The following is a 16421-nucleotide window of genomic DNA, read 5'->3' as shown; positions in this document are numbered from 1 at the left end:
GGGGGGGGATATGGTGGTCACTTGTCTTATGTATTAGCTATCTTTTGCATCTTTTACCATCTTTTCATATTTTCTTATATATATCTGTTTTTTTTTTGTGCAAAGATTTTCTTATATCTGTTTATATCAGATTTATTATTTGACAAAAACTCTGGTGGTGTTTGAGATTTACTTTTGAAGTTAATATTTCCAGAGTTTAAAATGCTATTTATGTCAAGCTTGTCCAAGGCAACTAATATAGTTAGGTACTAAGGAAAATTTGTAAGATTTGGAAGATTTAGAATTGAAAACACAATTAATTAGTCCAACCTTAACCTTCATTGAAAAAATAAAATCAAATGTTAAAGAACCTCAACTTCTAACATCAATAATATAATTGCAATATACTTAAATACTAATTTTAAAGAACTTCAACTTCTAACATCAAAAAGTTTTTTAAAAAATTCTTATTATTTTTTTAAAGTAATTTTGTGTTTTATTTTAAGGAATGCTTATCAGTTTCAGGTTCATAATGATATATATTCACTAAACTAATTGAAAACATGGAAGTAAATTAAAAGGTTAATATATTTTCTTTCAAATTACATTTATTATGTTGCAATCAAAATTGCATTGTCTTATTCTTCATGAAATTTAATTTACTGATACAAATCTGTGGCTTGCAACGAAAAGCTGATACAAATCTACGGCTTGCAAAGTTATCTCTCTAAACAACCGGCAATCGCAAAGGGAGAATCAGAAATAGTTCAATGTCAACAGTAGAAAGAGAAGACATATACAACAGCAGAACAATTCTGGTAAACACAACCACAACATACAACAGTGAAACTCTCAAATCCCCAGTTACACATTAACACAATAAAAACAAAACAAAAAAACCTTCTCAACTGTTATGCAAAGAGCTAACGGACATGAGGTCCAACAAATTCTTGTGAGGCGGATCGATCCATAGGATTTGACGATGACACAGTTGCACCCTACTATGCCATTCCTTGCCCGAATTGTACAGGTTTTCATTGAATGAGTAGGATATACAAGGTTCGCGATCGCGTCCGAACCTTGAGAAATAGGCTTTGCTCCTCATCCGTGGGAGATTAGTTCTCAACTCAGAGTTACAAAAACCGAAAAAGATCGTCAAGCTATCAAGTGTAGTCCTACTCACCTCCTCCCACCTCAAAGAGACTAGTTTATAAACCATCGGCATCTCGTTCATGCATACAAACATTACATAGAGCTCTCCTTCCTTCTCTGCCAAGGCAACTGTTTTCGCCTTCCGTCCATATTGCACTCTATCGTAGAAATACGGGCATGAGAGTTTATGTACACAGAAAGAAGTCCACATACCCTAAGATGGGTGAAAGTTAAACAAAACTCCTGCTGCATTGATGCAATAGAATCGATCATTGTGGTAGACAAGGTTGCTCTGCCTATACATCCGCATTCCATAATCGAATTTAGCATTAACCCACTTAGCATCTCCTGGATGGCAAGTGTTGATCTTGACAGAGTTTTCTGAAAACCTTATCGCTACCAACACACAGTTATCTGATGTAGGAGGACAAGAGAACGCAATCTTAGAAAAATTCAGCTCACACTCTGGCAAGGTTATGACCTCCCGAGAATACAGATTGAAGAAGAACACCTATTTCGTTCCAGTTTTATCCATAAGTAACCATCCATCTCTCGAGTAACCCATAGTGGAGTTATCTAACTCTGGCAGACTCAAAGTGTACAAATTCCATTGTAATGGATCGCGGAGTTCAACCAACTTGCCACGTTTGCGAAAGCCCATAAGCCAAGGATGCTTTTCCACTAAACGGACAGGTACAACAGCTTCACACCATGACTTACAAACCGCAGATGCACGGATGTTGTCTTCTAAGAAAAGATGAGACATTATTATACTTAGGAGTTCTGATGGAAGGTCAGCAAAACTCGGATTCATGGCCTTCTTGCTCGGAGATTTTGATCTACAAAACAAATTAATCAGCTTCAAATTAGGCATATATGGCCGTGTCTTTTATTTCAAGAACTGATCCTACCAACACAATAAATAAAATATTAATAAAAAAATCCCCGAAATGTTTCCGATCCAACAAAATCTATTAATATCATAGAAACGTTTATACTAAGATTCATTTCAGATTCGATTTAATTTTCCGCTGATAAGAGCAAAAACACTATCGAACTTCTCAAATCAATAAGAGAACGAGAGAGAGAAACACACCCTATACGTGAGACGGTGGCAGGAGACATCGATGAAGGTGATGCCATTTTCGTAGCTACATTTTCGGAGACGGCGATGGACTTTGACGGGACAACGACACTGGCAGCATCCTTAAGACCTTAAATTAGGGTTTGTTGTCTCTCAGTTTTAACACTCGTACAATGTCGTTTTGGATTTGGGCTTTTAAAGTGTTTAGGTCTTCAATTTATATATATTGGATAAAATACTGTAACGTTGATTATGACGTAAATAAACTTAAAAAAACAAATAGTATTTAAATAGTTTATCGCCCATCAATTCTATTTGAAGTTATTAGATTTCTAGTAATTAAATTTATGGTACCAGGACACAAATATTCAAGGTAAGAGGACTAACTGAATGCAATCTCTTGAAAAGAAAAGCTCTTTATCAAAAAAATAAATAAAGCTTCAATTATAACCAGAAAGTTAAGTCAAAATTGAGATGATCATTAACCATAACCAGAGGTGTTCTAAAAGGTAGCTAAATCTATCTAAGTAGGAGTAGGGACATGGTGGTGAAGTCGTATAACTATAACACCATCATTTGGTCCATCAAGGCAATAAACACGCGACGTTTGGCATAGAAAACATCAGTGTGCTTAAGTATGTCGCTGCCTTATACAACAGAACAACTTGGTTTGAAGCTACTACCCGACGAGGAGTTAGAAGCCGAGAAACAAAGTAGCAGGACACCGGAGGTAATGACGGGGAGTAAAAGCTTTGACTATTCAGAGTGAAAAACTCATCACGCACTAGACTTCGTACTTTGTGTGTTCCCTTATATTCCCTTGTTTCCATTTCCATATTATTTCTAGGTATTTCACATAACAAGCGGAGGTAGTATCAATCCAAACATGTTAGATTCTTACAAGCGGAGGTATTTCATATTAAGAACCTTTTGCCTTCTTAAATGACATGTTAGATTTTTTTTTTTTCCCAAAAGTAAACTAACGGGGTGAATCCAAACATGAAACAAAATCCGTTTCTGGGACAGCTAATTAGGGTTAACCCGCAAGTCTGATACAAGTCTATGGCTTGTAATGTTACTTTGAAGATTGTGCCGAGAATGTAAAGATTTATCACACAAGTCCTCGTTTTCTTCTGCGACTAGTTTTTCAGGCCTCGGTTCACACAATCTGGTTGGAGCGCAACAGACGCCGGCACGGTGACACTCCATCGACTTCGGACCAACTCATCCGCTTCCTTGATCGCCTGGTTCGTAACAAGCTTCTCTCGATGCAAACGCATACTTCTAAGTGGGGGGATAGTCTGCAGCTCTGGTTGGCTACTCGCAACTAATCTTTTATCAACACCTTCAAACTTTTTCATCTTTTATAATGTGTTTGGAATAAGGACGCATTCGTTGTAAAGAGTACTTTTTTTGGTTTGAATATATTTTCACATTCATTCAAAAAAAAAAAAAATGTAAAGATTTATCAACAAAGGCAAGGGAGAATCAGAAATGGTTCACTTCCACTTTAGAGAAAGAATGAGAGAAGTCCCAAAATCTCCAATCAAACATGACTTCTTATCTATTTCATCAAAAGGTCTAACACATTCTGAGGAGGCGAATCGATCCATAGGCTTTGAGGAGGACATAGTTCTCTCCACCTCTGCCATTCCTCGTCCGGATTGTACCTGCTTTCATCGAAGGAATACGACACACAACGTTGGCGCCTGTAACTAAACCTTGAGAAGTAGACATCGTTCTTCATCCATGGGAGCTTAGTTCTCAGCTCACTGTTATAATAACTCACAAAGATGTTCAAGCTATCAAGTGCAGTCGGAATCATCTCCTCCCACTTCCCAGACACTAGCTTGTAAACTAGTGGCTTCTCGTTCCTGCTTGTAAACAGGACAAAAAGCTCTCCTTTCTTCTCTACCAAGGAAACTCCTTTCTCACTCCATCCATATTTCTCTCTATCGTAGAGATACGGGCATTTGATTTGATCTGCACCCGTATAACTCCATGTACGGGAAGATGGGTGAAAGCTAAACAAAGTTCCTCGTGCGTTGAAGCAATAGAATCGATCTTTGCAGTAGACAATGTTACTCTGATTATAAAACGGTCTTAGATAACAAGGGACGGTATCAGTTTTCCACTCGGTAGCTCCTGGATGACAAGTGCTGATCACGACAAACTCTGCTAAGAACCTTATCCCCACAACCACACAATTATCTGATGTAGGAGGACAAGAGAACGCAAACTCATCAAAAGCATACCAACACTCTGGCAAGGTTATTAGCTCCCGAGAATACGGATTGAAGAAGAACATGTCTATCGATTTTGCTTTACCCATAAGTAACCAGCCATCTCTTGAGTAACACACAGTGGATTTAGGTAACTCTGGCAGATTCAAAATGTACAGCTTCCGCTGTAATGGATCGAGGAGTTCAACCGAGTTGTCACCTTTAGGAAAGAACATAAGCCAAGGATACTTTTCCACTACCCGAACAGATACAGCAGCTTTACACCATGACGTACAAGTGGCTGATGCATGGATGTTATCTTTTAAGATAAGACGAGACATTATTACACCTAGGGCGTCTAATGGAAGGTCGGCGAAACTCGGATCCAGGGCCTTCTCGCTCGGAGTTTTGGTTCTACAAAACAATTAATCAACTTCAAATCAGACCAGTCCTGACCTTTAAATTCGTCACAAAGTGAAAACAAAAAGACAGCCTGAAATGATCATCTAACTAACACAATAATAAAATAAAATAAAATAAAAAACAAAATGAAAAAGAAATTTTTTTTTTTTCAACCTAACATTAATTAAAATAAAACTCCAAGATTGGTTGCCCAAACTGGAGAAAAGGTGTTTACAAAAATCATTTATGACAATAGCATTCTAGAAGAACGAGCTAAACAATCCGCCTTCACATTGAACGTTCTTGGGATCTTGGAAAGGGTGAAAGGAGGCAATGAGGCACTAAGCACCAGTAACTCATCAAGAAGTCTAGAGAAAGCCAGCCACTCCTCCGGAGCTTGCACCATCGCTAGTAACTCTGCAAAATCCGTCTCGAACCTCCGGTAATAAATTCTTCTGGAAAGGATACACTCCATCACCGATAATAAAGCTTCTAGCTCTGAATGAAGGGGGGATGCACTGCGACGTTGACATTTGAAACCCATAACTAAAGTCTGATTCTCACCATCACCAGACCACCATCGTACACTTGAAACTGGTTCCGTAGCTTTGCACGAACCATCAACTTGACAATGAATTATCATCTCCGGAGTATGCAAGGAATCCGTCGAAACGGAGTCAACCCTTGCAGCTATTTGGGCTTCCTCCCACTATAATTGTTCACGTAAAGCCTGATTATTGATATCTATTGGCTCTGATTGTAACCCTTCGAAAACTTTTTTATTCTAAAAAAAAAAAAATTTTGCATGGGAATTTAACGTTTTAAGAACACTGAAATGTTTCCGATTCTACAAAATCTATTAATATCATAGAAACCTCTTTACACTAGATTCACTTCAGATTCGATTCAGGTTTAATTATTCTGAATAAAAGAAAAACACTATCGAACTTCTAAAAAATAAAACAATATAATTGAATATTATAACTTGTAATAAAATGTTTTGAGAGTATCAAACCCTCTACGTGAGACGATAGCAGGTGACAGCGAAGAAAGTGATGCCATTTTAGGAGATGGCGGAGGACTTTGACGGGACAACGACACTGGCAGCATCCTTAAGACCTTAATTAGGGTTTGTTGTCTCTCAGATTCAACTTTCAACATTCAACTTCTAACCGTGTTCTTTTGGATTTGGGGCTATTTAAGTGATTAGATAGTCTTATCTTTTTTAATCTCAGAAATCATAAATCCCTTGTGAAATCTTATAAGATAACATCTCCATGTGGCAAGATTATCTTTTATCTTATAAATCACATGTCACTTTTGCAATTGTGCAATCATATGTTGACATGTGGCAAATATTGAAAATAAATTAAAATTAGTAAAGCAAAAACCACATTTTTTTTTAATCTAATAGTATTAATACCATTAATTAGCTTTGTAGAACAAACTGGCTTTAGGGCCTTTGCATTTTTTTAAGGCATAATTTTTGTAAAAAAATTAGATAGTTACATGTGCTGTACAACATGGAGAAATGTTTGCGTAAATTTTACTATAATTTGTTATTTATAAAATAATTATAGATGCTTTATTTGATTTATTCTATAGATTTTATAATTTTTACATTTAATTTACGTAGTTTCATACTCTAATTTCAACCGATCTTTGGTACATGATACAATGTTGAAATCCGTGTATTATATAAATTTGATAAAATCTAGAAAATAATACAAAACCCGTGTTGAAGCGGTCGTGTTTAGAAATTTTGATTTATTTATTTTAGTTGTATATACTATATTGAATAAAATATAACATTTGTGATTTCTTAGAGTTTAATAAATGTCACTACGTCGATGTGTAGTGCAAAAATATATTTAATAAATTAGATAATATATATATATATATATATATAAGCAATGTTGTATCTTAGTTTTAAAATATATATGTCATTATTAAATAATTTAGTGATAAATATATTTAATCTTAGTTTTGTAATTGTTCTATATATTTTGTTATTATTTCCAATGATCTGAAACAATCAATGAAAGCTGTTAAATAATTTCATAAAAGAATCGAAAATATTTTATAAATTAATATAAGCATTTCTTTTATTAGTTATTAAATTAATTAAAATGTAACGACATTTTTTGTAATATGCCATATGATAGTAGGATTAAACTTCTGACAACATTGTTTAAATAAGTATATAGAAATAACATTGTTCTCTCGTTCATAATTATAGTTTCACCGTCCATTCAAGTATTCAAGTTATAGTTGTGCATTTTTTTTTTCTGGATTAGAGATCACAAAAGAATAAGAAGACGACACTTCTGATGGACAAAACGGAAATTGAATGGGATTGCTAAAAAAGACTGAAACTAGAGATTTTCAACTTTCTTTGCGATCCTAGTCAAGTGCCGGTCAGTTCATTTGAGGTGATGCCTTCTTCTTCTATTGTTATCTCTAACCTAGAAAGAAATACAATATCAACACTTGAATTGAGTGGTGGAACTATGGCGAAGAATAAGAGACTCATGCTACTGAAAATCTAAAACCGAAAACTTATAAACTATAATTACATGCAAAATCGATAATACTAATAAAGGCATGATACAATTGGTAAATGGTTTGCGCACCAAATTTTGTATAACAAACTAATCTCCTATAGATAGATTTCAGGTGAAAATTCATTGACAGGATTCTTAATTACCAAAAGAAATCACTTTTAAAACAAAGTTAAGGTTTCAACAAAAATTGGTTGCTAGATCTTTAAGATGAAACAAATTCATCGAAAGATGAAATCTAAAACATCTGCAAACAAAAAATTAAGATATAATCAAATTATTTATTGAAAAAAAAAGGAAAAATTTCATAAAAAACCCTTTTATACCAAACACCACCATTGAAAAAACATTTCATACCATTAATCAAAGTACGATGGTCTCTTTTCTTCAATCAAATGATATAATTTATATAACATTGAAACCATGGAACGATGAACATGTGGCAAGGATTTGTATGTAAATATGACTTTTATGGTAGCATTGCTTTAATTAGTCAAACTTTCCTCAGTTTTAGATTATATATTGCCTTATACAGACATCTCATTATGTTTTCATAAATACAATATTTTGAACAAAGACTTAAAAAAATAGTATATGGAAATAAATATTAGTATACAAATCCTTATGGATACCTACATGATAATCAATATTAGTAGGATTTGGACGCGCCTCTCAAAATCGGTCCATTAGAAAAGACTATTTCGAAAGAGAATGGCTAACTCACCAGTAGTCTTTTTGGTTGGCTGAAGATTATTAAATATGTGAAAATATGATTTTTTTTTTTTAAAAGAATTACGAATTTTTTAATTGATTGGTATACTATTAATTATTATACAAAGTTTGGTTTCCAAAGTTACTATGTCACATGAGTGTAAAGTCTGTAATACATGTTAATTCTATCACATTAATTTTTTTAAAGAAACTCTAATATATATTATACACGGGTTTATAATATAATCTTTTAATCTATATAGAAAATAATAACAATCATAAGATAATATGTCAAAAAAATAAAAAATTATTATTTTGTTTTTTTATTATATATTAATCTTTGTTTTAGAAATTGCTAGCCGCTCGTCAGGCGGTTGAGGTGGACCTCGAGATTAATCAATAAATCAAAAATTATACGGGAATAATCGGGTACAAGCTTTAGGGCTTATATCTAACTTTGGAAGATATATATTTTATTTCATGAGTAAAATCCCAAATAACTTCAATGGTGCATTGGTTAAGTCTCTATAACTGAGTCAAATGTCCCAGGTTTGAATCAAATCACTTTAGAAAATGGAAAATCGGTATTTTCTCTTCATCTTCTTCTTTTGATTGCCCTCACCTACAACCCTAAAACATGAACAGTTTAATTATCCCCTTTTATCATTTTTTGTTCGATTTACTGTGTACTCTATACAGAATCTCCAGATCCAATCTCAAATAATCGATTTTCATCATAAGTTTAATAAAAAATTAAGTTTTTTTTTATAGATCCGATTTGTTGACCGAGTATACTAAAAACGCGGCGGTTAGGTACCGCCGATCGTTTTTCCGGCGATTAATCAACCGTCGAGACCGATTTTTAAAACAGAGATATTAATTAATTTTCAGTTAATTTTTAGATATTTTCATATGTGTAGGTTTTCTTATTCCTACTAGGTATAGGACCCGTGCAACGCATGGGAGTATAACTAATTAAAATTTATTTTCATATAATTTGATGGTAAATTTTATTTTATCTAACCTACACTTTTTTATTTTTATTTTTTTAGTAGGTCAGTATTATCTTCTACATTTGTAGTGTTGTTTTCATATCTTCTACATTTGTAGTGTTGTTATATCTCTAAATGTTTAATTATTTTATCGATTTCTGAGTTATTTGGTTCGAATTCCTCTTTGAGACTGTATTAAAATAGTCTCCGATTGATGTCTCTGTTTGTTTCTTTTTGATACAGATTGCTCCCAAGTTTAAGATATTTGTGTCATTGAGATATTGATGGCGAGAAACGAAAGAGGTATAACATTATTTGTTTTAGTAAAGATACTTAGGGTATGAATGGTGACTTCGGTCAGGGCGGCCAAATCCGTCAGCGGTTTAGTCCGCCCCAAAAATAGGGCGGATAGCAGACCACTGCGGACCAAGTCTATTTGTATGTAAAAGCAGTATGCAGTTGGTCCGCAGCGGTCTTGTTTCTGCTTTATTTAGATCGCACCACTGCGGACTGCATTTGATGAATGGTAAATAAAAAACGGTCCAGTCCGCAAACAGATTTGTCCGCCCTGACCGCTGCAACCATTCACACCCATAATATATATCCAACGTAGTGTAAAGAGTTAAAAAAAAAAAACTGTTTTCAATTTATATCTTTAATAGGGGTGGGCAAAAAAACCGAAATCTAAAAAACCGAACCGAACCAAACCGAAATAAATGGTTTGGTTTGGTTATGGTTAAATCTAAAAATCCATTTGGTTTCCATTTTAATTAACCATTTGGTTTATGTTTGGTCTGGTTAAAAACCGTAAAACCGAATGTTTTTTTTGGTTTTTTTATAAAAATTTAGGATAATTAGATATAATTACTAATTAGTTTCTCAAGCTTATAAATTTATATTGTATAACAATATAAAAAAAAATTCTTTATTGGGCTTTAATTATTGATCTCCTATTAATCTATCGAATTACAAAACCTTAACCTAAGTCTCTATTCCCTAACCTATATATATTCATAATTATTTTTATGCTTATTTTTAGTTATGTATCAACTATTTATTTTTTAAAAGCATGAAATAACCGTTAAAAACTGGAACCAAACCAAAACCGAACCAAACTGTGATACATATGGTTTTTATATGGTTTCATTTCTGATGAAACCGAAAAAACCATAAACTGAAAAACTGAACCGTAACCAAACTGAATTACATATGGTTTCTTTATGGTTCCATTTTTATAAAACCAAAAAAACCGTAAACCAAAAAAACCGAACCGAAACCAAACCGAAAAACGGAACGCCCACTCCTAATCTTTAGGAATAATATTATGTATCTTCCATGTGTATGATCCTTCTGTTGTTGTAGGGACTATAGTTGTAATGAATATAAAACGTATAATATAGATTAAACTTTTGCAGTTAAAAGGTTGTAGAATCATAATACTGATCTTTTATTGATTTTGTTTCGCTTTCGATAGGTTGGCATAACAACAGACCATCATAGGCGTAGCCCTTGACTATGGTTCAATAAACTCCTGTCATTCTGGTTAGTATCGAATTGATCTTAATTTTTATGGTAATAGTTCATTAGTGACTCTAGAATTGTTTTGTTTTAGAATTGTGATGTGTTTTATTTGTGAAATTACTTCTTTTCTTCTAAATAACTAAGATAATAAAAAAATTAATTTTTGGAAACACTCTTGTTATTACCCATCCTATATGTTATAAAAATAACGAATTAAACTTGATGAAAAAAACCTCCTATTACAGTTATCGTTAATCCACGCTCTGTAGCATCCCATGTCTTCTTTCGTTAGACGTATTGACAATGAAGTTCCTATAACATAGTGAAGTAGAAACATATAAACTCTAGTAAATAAATCTGGTGAGAACGTTGTTCATTGTTAATTAAACTATGAATTTAAAGTTTTAAATGTTACCTCTATGTCTATGATTGCCTAGTGTAGATTTTGAAAAACTTCTTGAAACACAACATTCATAGTCTCCTTCTGTAGTTTGATATTAGAGAAAAATAAACTAAACTTAGCATCTATTAAAATCATTTCAATTGTTTCACCAGTGGTAGCAGAGTATTTTTTTCACAGTTGGATAATCTGCACCTTGATCTTCCACATATTTTTGAAAGGTTTCAAATCCAAAAAATTGTTGAAAGAAGCCATGAGAAAATAAAAGGTAGAGTGCTTGTAACTTTAGAATATGATCTATGGTGAACTGGTGGAAATGATGATGATAGGAAGATCATATATATAGGGGTAGTAATTTCAATGAGAATTTTTGTATTAATTTTTAAAAAATTTCACTTTCCTCCAAGTAAGTTTTTTCATGGAAAACAAAATCTTGGATTAAGTAAATGATTTCGGATTTTTAGGCGCAATTAGTTTACTTGTAGTGAGGCTGTTACTAGTAAATGATTAGGGAAGACGAATGATTTCAGTTAGAGTAATTACACTTATTTGGAGAATATTACAATATCAAATCATACGTCATTTACAACTATAATCTAGGAAAATACGTTATTATGATGTTAATTGAAAATAATAATTTGATAGGCATGTTAGATATTTCTTTTTTAAGGGAATTTAGCAGTTACTTAGGAATAGAATATTCGTTTTCTGTTTGATTGATAATTTTCTATATCATAGGGGAAATACATTATTATCATCTTAATTGAAAAAAAGTAAATTGATAGATTTGTTAGATATTATTTATTTTTTTATTCAAGGTAATCTAGCAGTTACTTCGGAATCAAATATTTTTTTTCTGTTTGATTGATAATTTTCTATAGCTTAGGGGAAATTATCCTTCAATATCGAACTGTTTTGGAAGAAATAAGATAACATATATCATCTTTTTTTTATAATATATATTAATTAAAGAATTATTTAAAATCAACAGAAAAGTATGAAATGCATTTGTATATTTTCGATTTACAAAATCATCAAAATAATTATGTTTTCGTTTTAGAATATATTTGTATGCATTTGATCCCGCGATAAGGTGAGAGTAAATATTTAAAATCAAAGAATATTTAGCCGTATTTATTTAGAACCAAAAATATTAACCGTAGTAGGTTTAAAGTTAAAACAGAATAATAAGAATGATGAATAATTACATGATTAACCAAAATGAAATTATTATATATGTACTTTATGTCACTGGTGTTAGGATAATATGTACATGTTAAATCATACATGTGATTTATGTTTACAAAATTTTAAGGTTATACTATAATCGTATGTAAATATAATGTTTCAATTAAATCAAACGAATCATAAATTTAAGCATACAAATTTAGGATTTGTAATCTCAAAATATGCGTTTAAAAATTCACATATAATTGTTGGTTTTAGGCGGAAGAGATTGATAGAAGTCGGCAAAGAGAATAATGTAAGAATAAGATTCCATATGTATATCTTTACAAATGTTAACATAAGACTATTTATACTAAAGAAAACTAGGGCTACACCCTTTACAACCGATCGCCTAAGTGATAGGGACAAGGAGAGAGGGAAGGTTATTCCCAAGAGTGAAAGCGACCCTTCCTTGTTTCCTTAAGAGAAGCAAAACCCGTGACTCTTCTCTTTCTTATTCTCTAACGGCTACAAGGAGAATCTCGAACCTTCTCATGGGCTTAAAGCGACCAGGCCTCCTCACTCTTCCATACACTCACAGATGACTCGGCCTTATTGCATAGTTGTACGGACGGCCTCAGCATAGTTGTACGGACGACCCATACTTGTTCAGACTAGATGATCACGGTCAATACTCCCCCTCAAGCTTAGCCAAGTGAAACGACTAAGCTTGGAACCCGTGAAGGATCACCTCATTAAAAACCTTAACATAGAAAACCACATGGGACAAAACTATGTTAAGGGAAAAAGAGTGTGATCTCCACAGGTTAGAAGTTTATCAAGGATGTGTGGGATCTACTAGTCCAAGCTTGTTGTAGATGTATTCACAAAGTTGAGAACTAGTAGCCTTGGTAAAGATGTCCGCCAACTGGTCTTTACTCGGAGTGTGGCATGGCAAGACTACACCTTCTTCAATCTTCTCTCGCACTTTATGACAATCAACCTCAATGTGCTTAGTCCTTTCATGGAAGACTGAGCTTGTTGCTATGTGTATTGCCGCCTCATTGTCACAGTGCATAGTGATTGGTTGGTCAGATTCCACTCCAAGATCCTTAAGAAGGGATTTGAGCCATGTGAGCTCGTTGGTTAGCTTCTTCATGGCCCGATACTCCGACTCGGCACTTGAACACGATACGTCTTTCTGTTTCTTCGACTTCCAGGTTACTAGATTCCCTCCCACAAATGTACAGTACCCCGTCGTGGACCTCCTATCCATTGTGTCACCGGCGTAGTCCGCATCACAGTATCCGACTAGTTCAGTATTACTGTTCTTGCCCATCCAAATGCCTCGCCCCGGACTACTCTTGAGATAACCCATGATCCGCTCGAGCGTTTGCCAGTCAAAGTTCGTTGGAGCCTTCATATGTTGGCTGACTTGGTTCACCCCATAACATATGTCCGGCCTCGTGATAGTGAGATAGATAAGCTTGCCCACCAGCCTACGGTAGCATCCCACATCTTCATATGGCTTGTGCAACTTGTTAACCGGAGCACCGGGTGTTGGCTTCTCCCCCTTTCGCTTGACCTGGTAACCTTCCTCGAGTGGTGTCGACACCGGTTTGGCTCCCATCTTACCTGTCTCATGTAAAAGGTCAAGTGTATACTTCCTTTGAGAAAGAAACAATCCCTCCGGAAAGCGAGAGATTTCAATCCCAAGGAAGTATTTAAGTTCACCTAAATCTTTAATATCAAAGGTAGAGTTGAGAAGAGCCTTAGTGGCACAAATGCCATTCCTATCATCCCCAGGGATAATGATGTCGTCGACATAGATGAGGACGACTACCCGGCCACCGTTTGTGCGAAGGGTGAAAAGAGTGTGATCAGCCTCAGAGCGTTTGAAACCATTTGTACGAAATGTAGAGCTGAGCTTGTGATACCACGCCCGCGGAGATTGCTTAAGACCGTAGATCGCCTTATGGAGCCGGAGAACTTTACCCGGAGCAACGATGGTCTCTAAACCCGGTGGAGGATGCATGTAAACTTCCTTGGTCAGCTCCCCCTGAAAAAAGGCATTCTTGACGTCCATTTGCCATAGATCCCAGGAGAGGTTAGTGGCCAAGGACAAGACCACCCTGACGGTATGGAGTTTGGCGACTGGAGCAAAGGTATCCGTGTAATCCAGTCTATAGGTTTGAGTAAAGCCTCGCGCCACCAGGCGGGCTTTGTAGCGTTCTACCTCGCCAGTACTCAGGTACTTGATAGTGAAAACCCACTTGGAACTTACAGCCTTCTTACCTTTAGGAAGATCCGCCTCGTCCCAAGTCCGATTCCAGATCATAGCCGCAGTTTCATCATCTACCGCATCAAGCCGTTCCTTATATTGCTTGGCCTCCCCGTAGGTTTGGGGTACAAAGTGCTCATCAAGCTTACCGAGGAAGGCAGCGTGGTCTGAGGTAACAAGGTCAAGCGAACACACGGCCTGGATAGGGTGGGCCACAGCCTGGTTGTTGTAGTATACCCTCTTATCTTTCCATGTAGATGGATGGGATCAGATTCGTTTACTTCGCCGAGGTAGTGGCTGAGTAGAAAGCTGGTCTGGTTGATCATGAAGGTCTTCCCTATCCTCTCTACGGGTCAAGTCATCTTGTGCCAAGGTCGGTCCGATCTGAGGTTGTCCGGTAGGAGCTGTCGTTGTTGTTGGGACTATAGGTTCAGGAACTTGGTCCGATGGGGAACTTTCAGCCTGCCCATCTTCTGGTTGACTTGATGATGGTAATGGGTCGACATTTGTGGTGTCCTGTTCGTCAGGTAGTGTTGGTTTGGTGATGCCCAGATGGTCAAGAAGGAACCGCAAGTTGGCTGCTCGGTCAGAGTTGGGTTGAGATAAGTCTTTTAAACCTTCCCAGTCCCTCTTGTCGTAATAACCTTGTTGTTCAAGAAACTTCACATCTCTAGAGATCAGGGTGCGGCCAGTGATCGGATCGTAACACTTGTACCCTTTTTGACTTGTTGAGTAGCCGATGAACATACTTCTAGTGCTCTTGGCCTCAAGTTTATTCCTTTGTTCTCCAGGTACTAAGACAAAACAAACACACCCAAACACGCGTAGGTGATCAAGAGAAGGTTTAATTTTGTTTAGTACCTCATAGGGTGATATGTCATTTAAGACTTTTGTTGGTGTCCGATTGATCAAGTAACACGCTGTCATGACCGCATCTCCCCAAAACCTCTTAGTGACATTCGAATGAAACATCATTGATCGCGCCACCTCCAATAAGTATCGATTTTTCCTCTCAGCCACTCCATTTTGGTTGAGGCGTGTATGGACAATTGGTCTGTTGAAGGATTCCATGCTTAGATAGGTGCTCTTTAAGTTTGTGGCTTGTATATTCACCTCCATTATCCGATCTTAGTGCCTTTATTTTAGCATTAAATTGATTAGTAACATAATTCTGAAAATTTACAAAGGCATCATAGACTCAATCTTTAGATGGTAACAAGGTGAGCTAAGTATATTTAGATTTCTCATCAATAAAGGTCACAAAATACTTGTTATTATCCCTAGATAGACACGAAGGTGTCCAAACATCAGAATGTACTAAGTCAAAGCAATGTTCATAAATAGTACTTGATTTAGGGAAAATAGACTTGCAATGTTTACCAAGAATACAAGACTCACAAGTAGAGTTATCAAAAGAGACATTAGGCAACATTAATTCAAATGCACGAGAGTGAAGATGGCCTAATCTAGCATGTCACACATCACTTAAACTACTATTAAGACTTGAAATAAAAGAAAACGATTTAGAAGGACTTGAAGCTTTCTCTAGGACATAGAGATCTCCTCTAGCATTTCCTTCTCCAAGAACCTTTCCACTCTCAATATCCTGAAAATGTACACTATTAGGTCCAAAAATAGCATAACAATTCAAATCTGTAGTAGCTTTCTTCACCGATAAGAGATTAGAGGTAAATGAGGGCATAAAGAAAGCTTTAGAACTTTTATCAAACAGTTTTAGTTCTCCTATTCCTTTAACCTGTACTCGGTCCCCATTAGCAATAATAACATTACCTAGAGCCGGTTTTATGTTGTGTATAAGACTAGGGTTACTAATCATATGGTGAGAAGCACCCGAGTCAACAACAAGTGAGGTACTAGGTTTTGAAGCAAAGAAAGTGGTACCAGAGTCCTTTAGTGCGGCAATGGATTTGATGAGGGCCTTTAGGTCC

General features: G+C 35.4%; 1 protein-coding gene and 1 pseudogene across 1 annotated transcript; both read right to left on the bottom strand.

The window, feature by feature from the left end:
- LOC104709695 lies at positions 873-2339 on the bottom strand (annotated as a pseudogene).
- LOC104709694 (F-box protein At4g00893-like) lies at positions 3780-4808 on the bottom strand. Its single transcript, XM_010426265.2, has one exon. The coding sequence runs from the start codon at positions 4776-4778 to the stop codon at positions 3780-3782; it is 999 nt and encodes a 332-aa protein (XP_010424567.1). The 5' UTR covers positions 4779-4808.

This window comes from Camelina sativa, chromosome 8 (assembly GCF_000633955.1).
Source record: "Camelina sativa cultivar DH55 chromosome 8, Cs, whole genome shotgun sequence".
Classification (NCBI taxonomy): Eukaryota; Viridiplantae; Streptophyta; class Magnoliopsida; order Brassicales; family Brassicaceae; genus Camelina; species Camelina sativa.
This window is presented reverse-complemented; position numbering and strand designations above follow the sequence as displayed.

Bases quoted from the DNA above. Each gene is read 5' to 3' on its own strand.
- LOC104709694 (XM_010426265.2), bottom strand. From the start codon at position 4,778: ATGTCTCGTCTTATCTTAAAAGATAACATCCATGCATCAGCCACTTGT.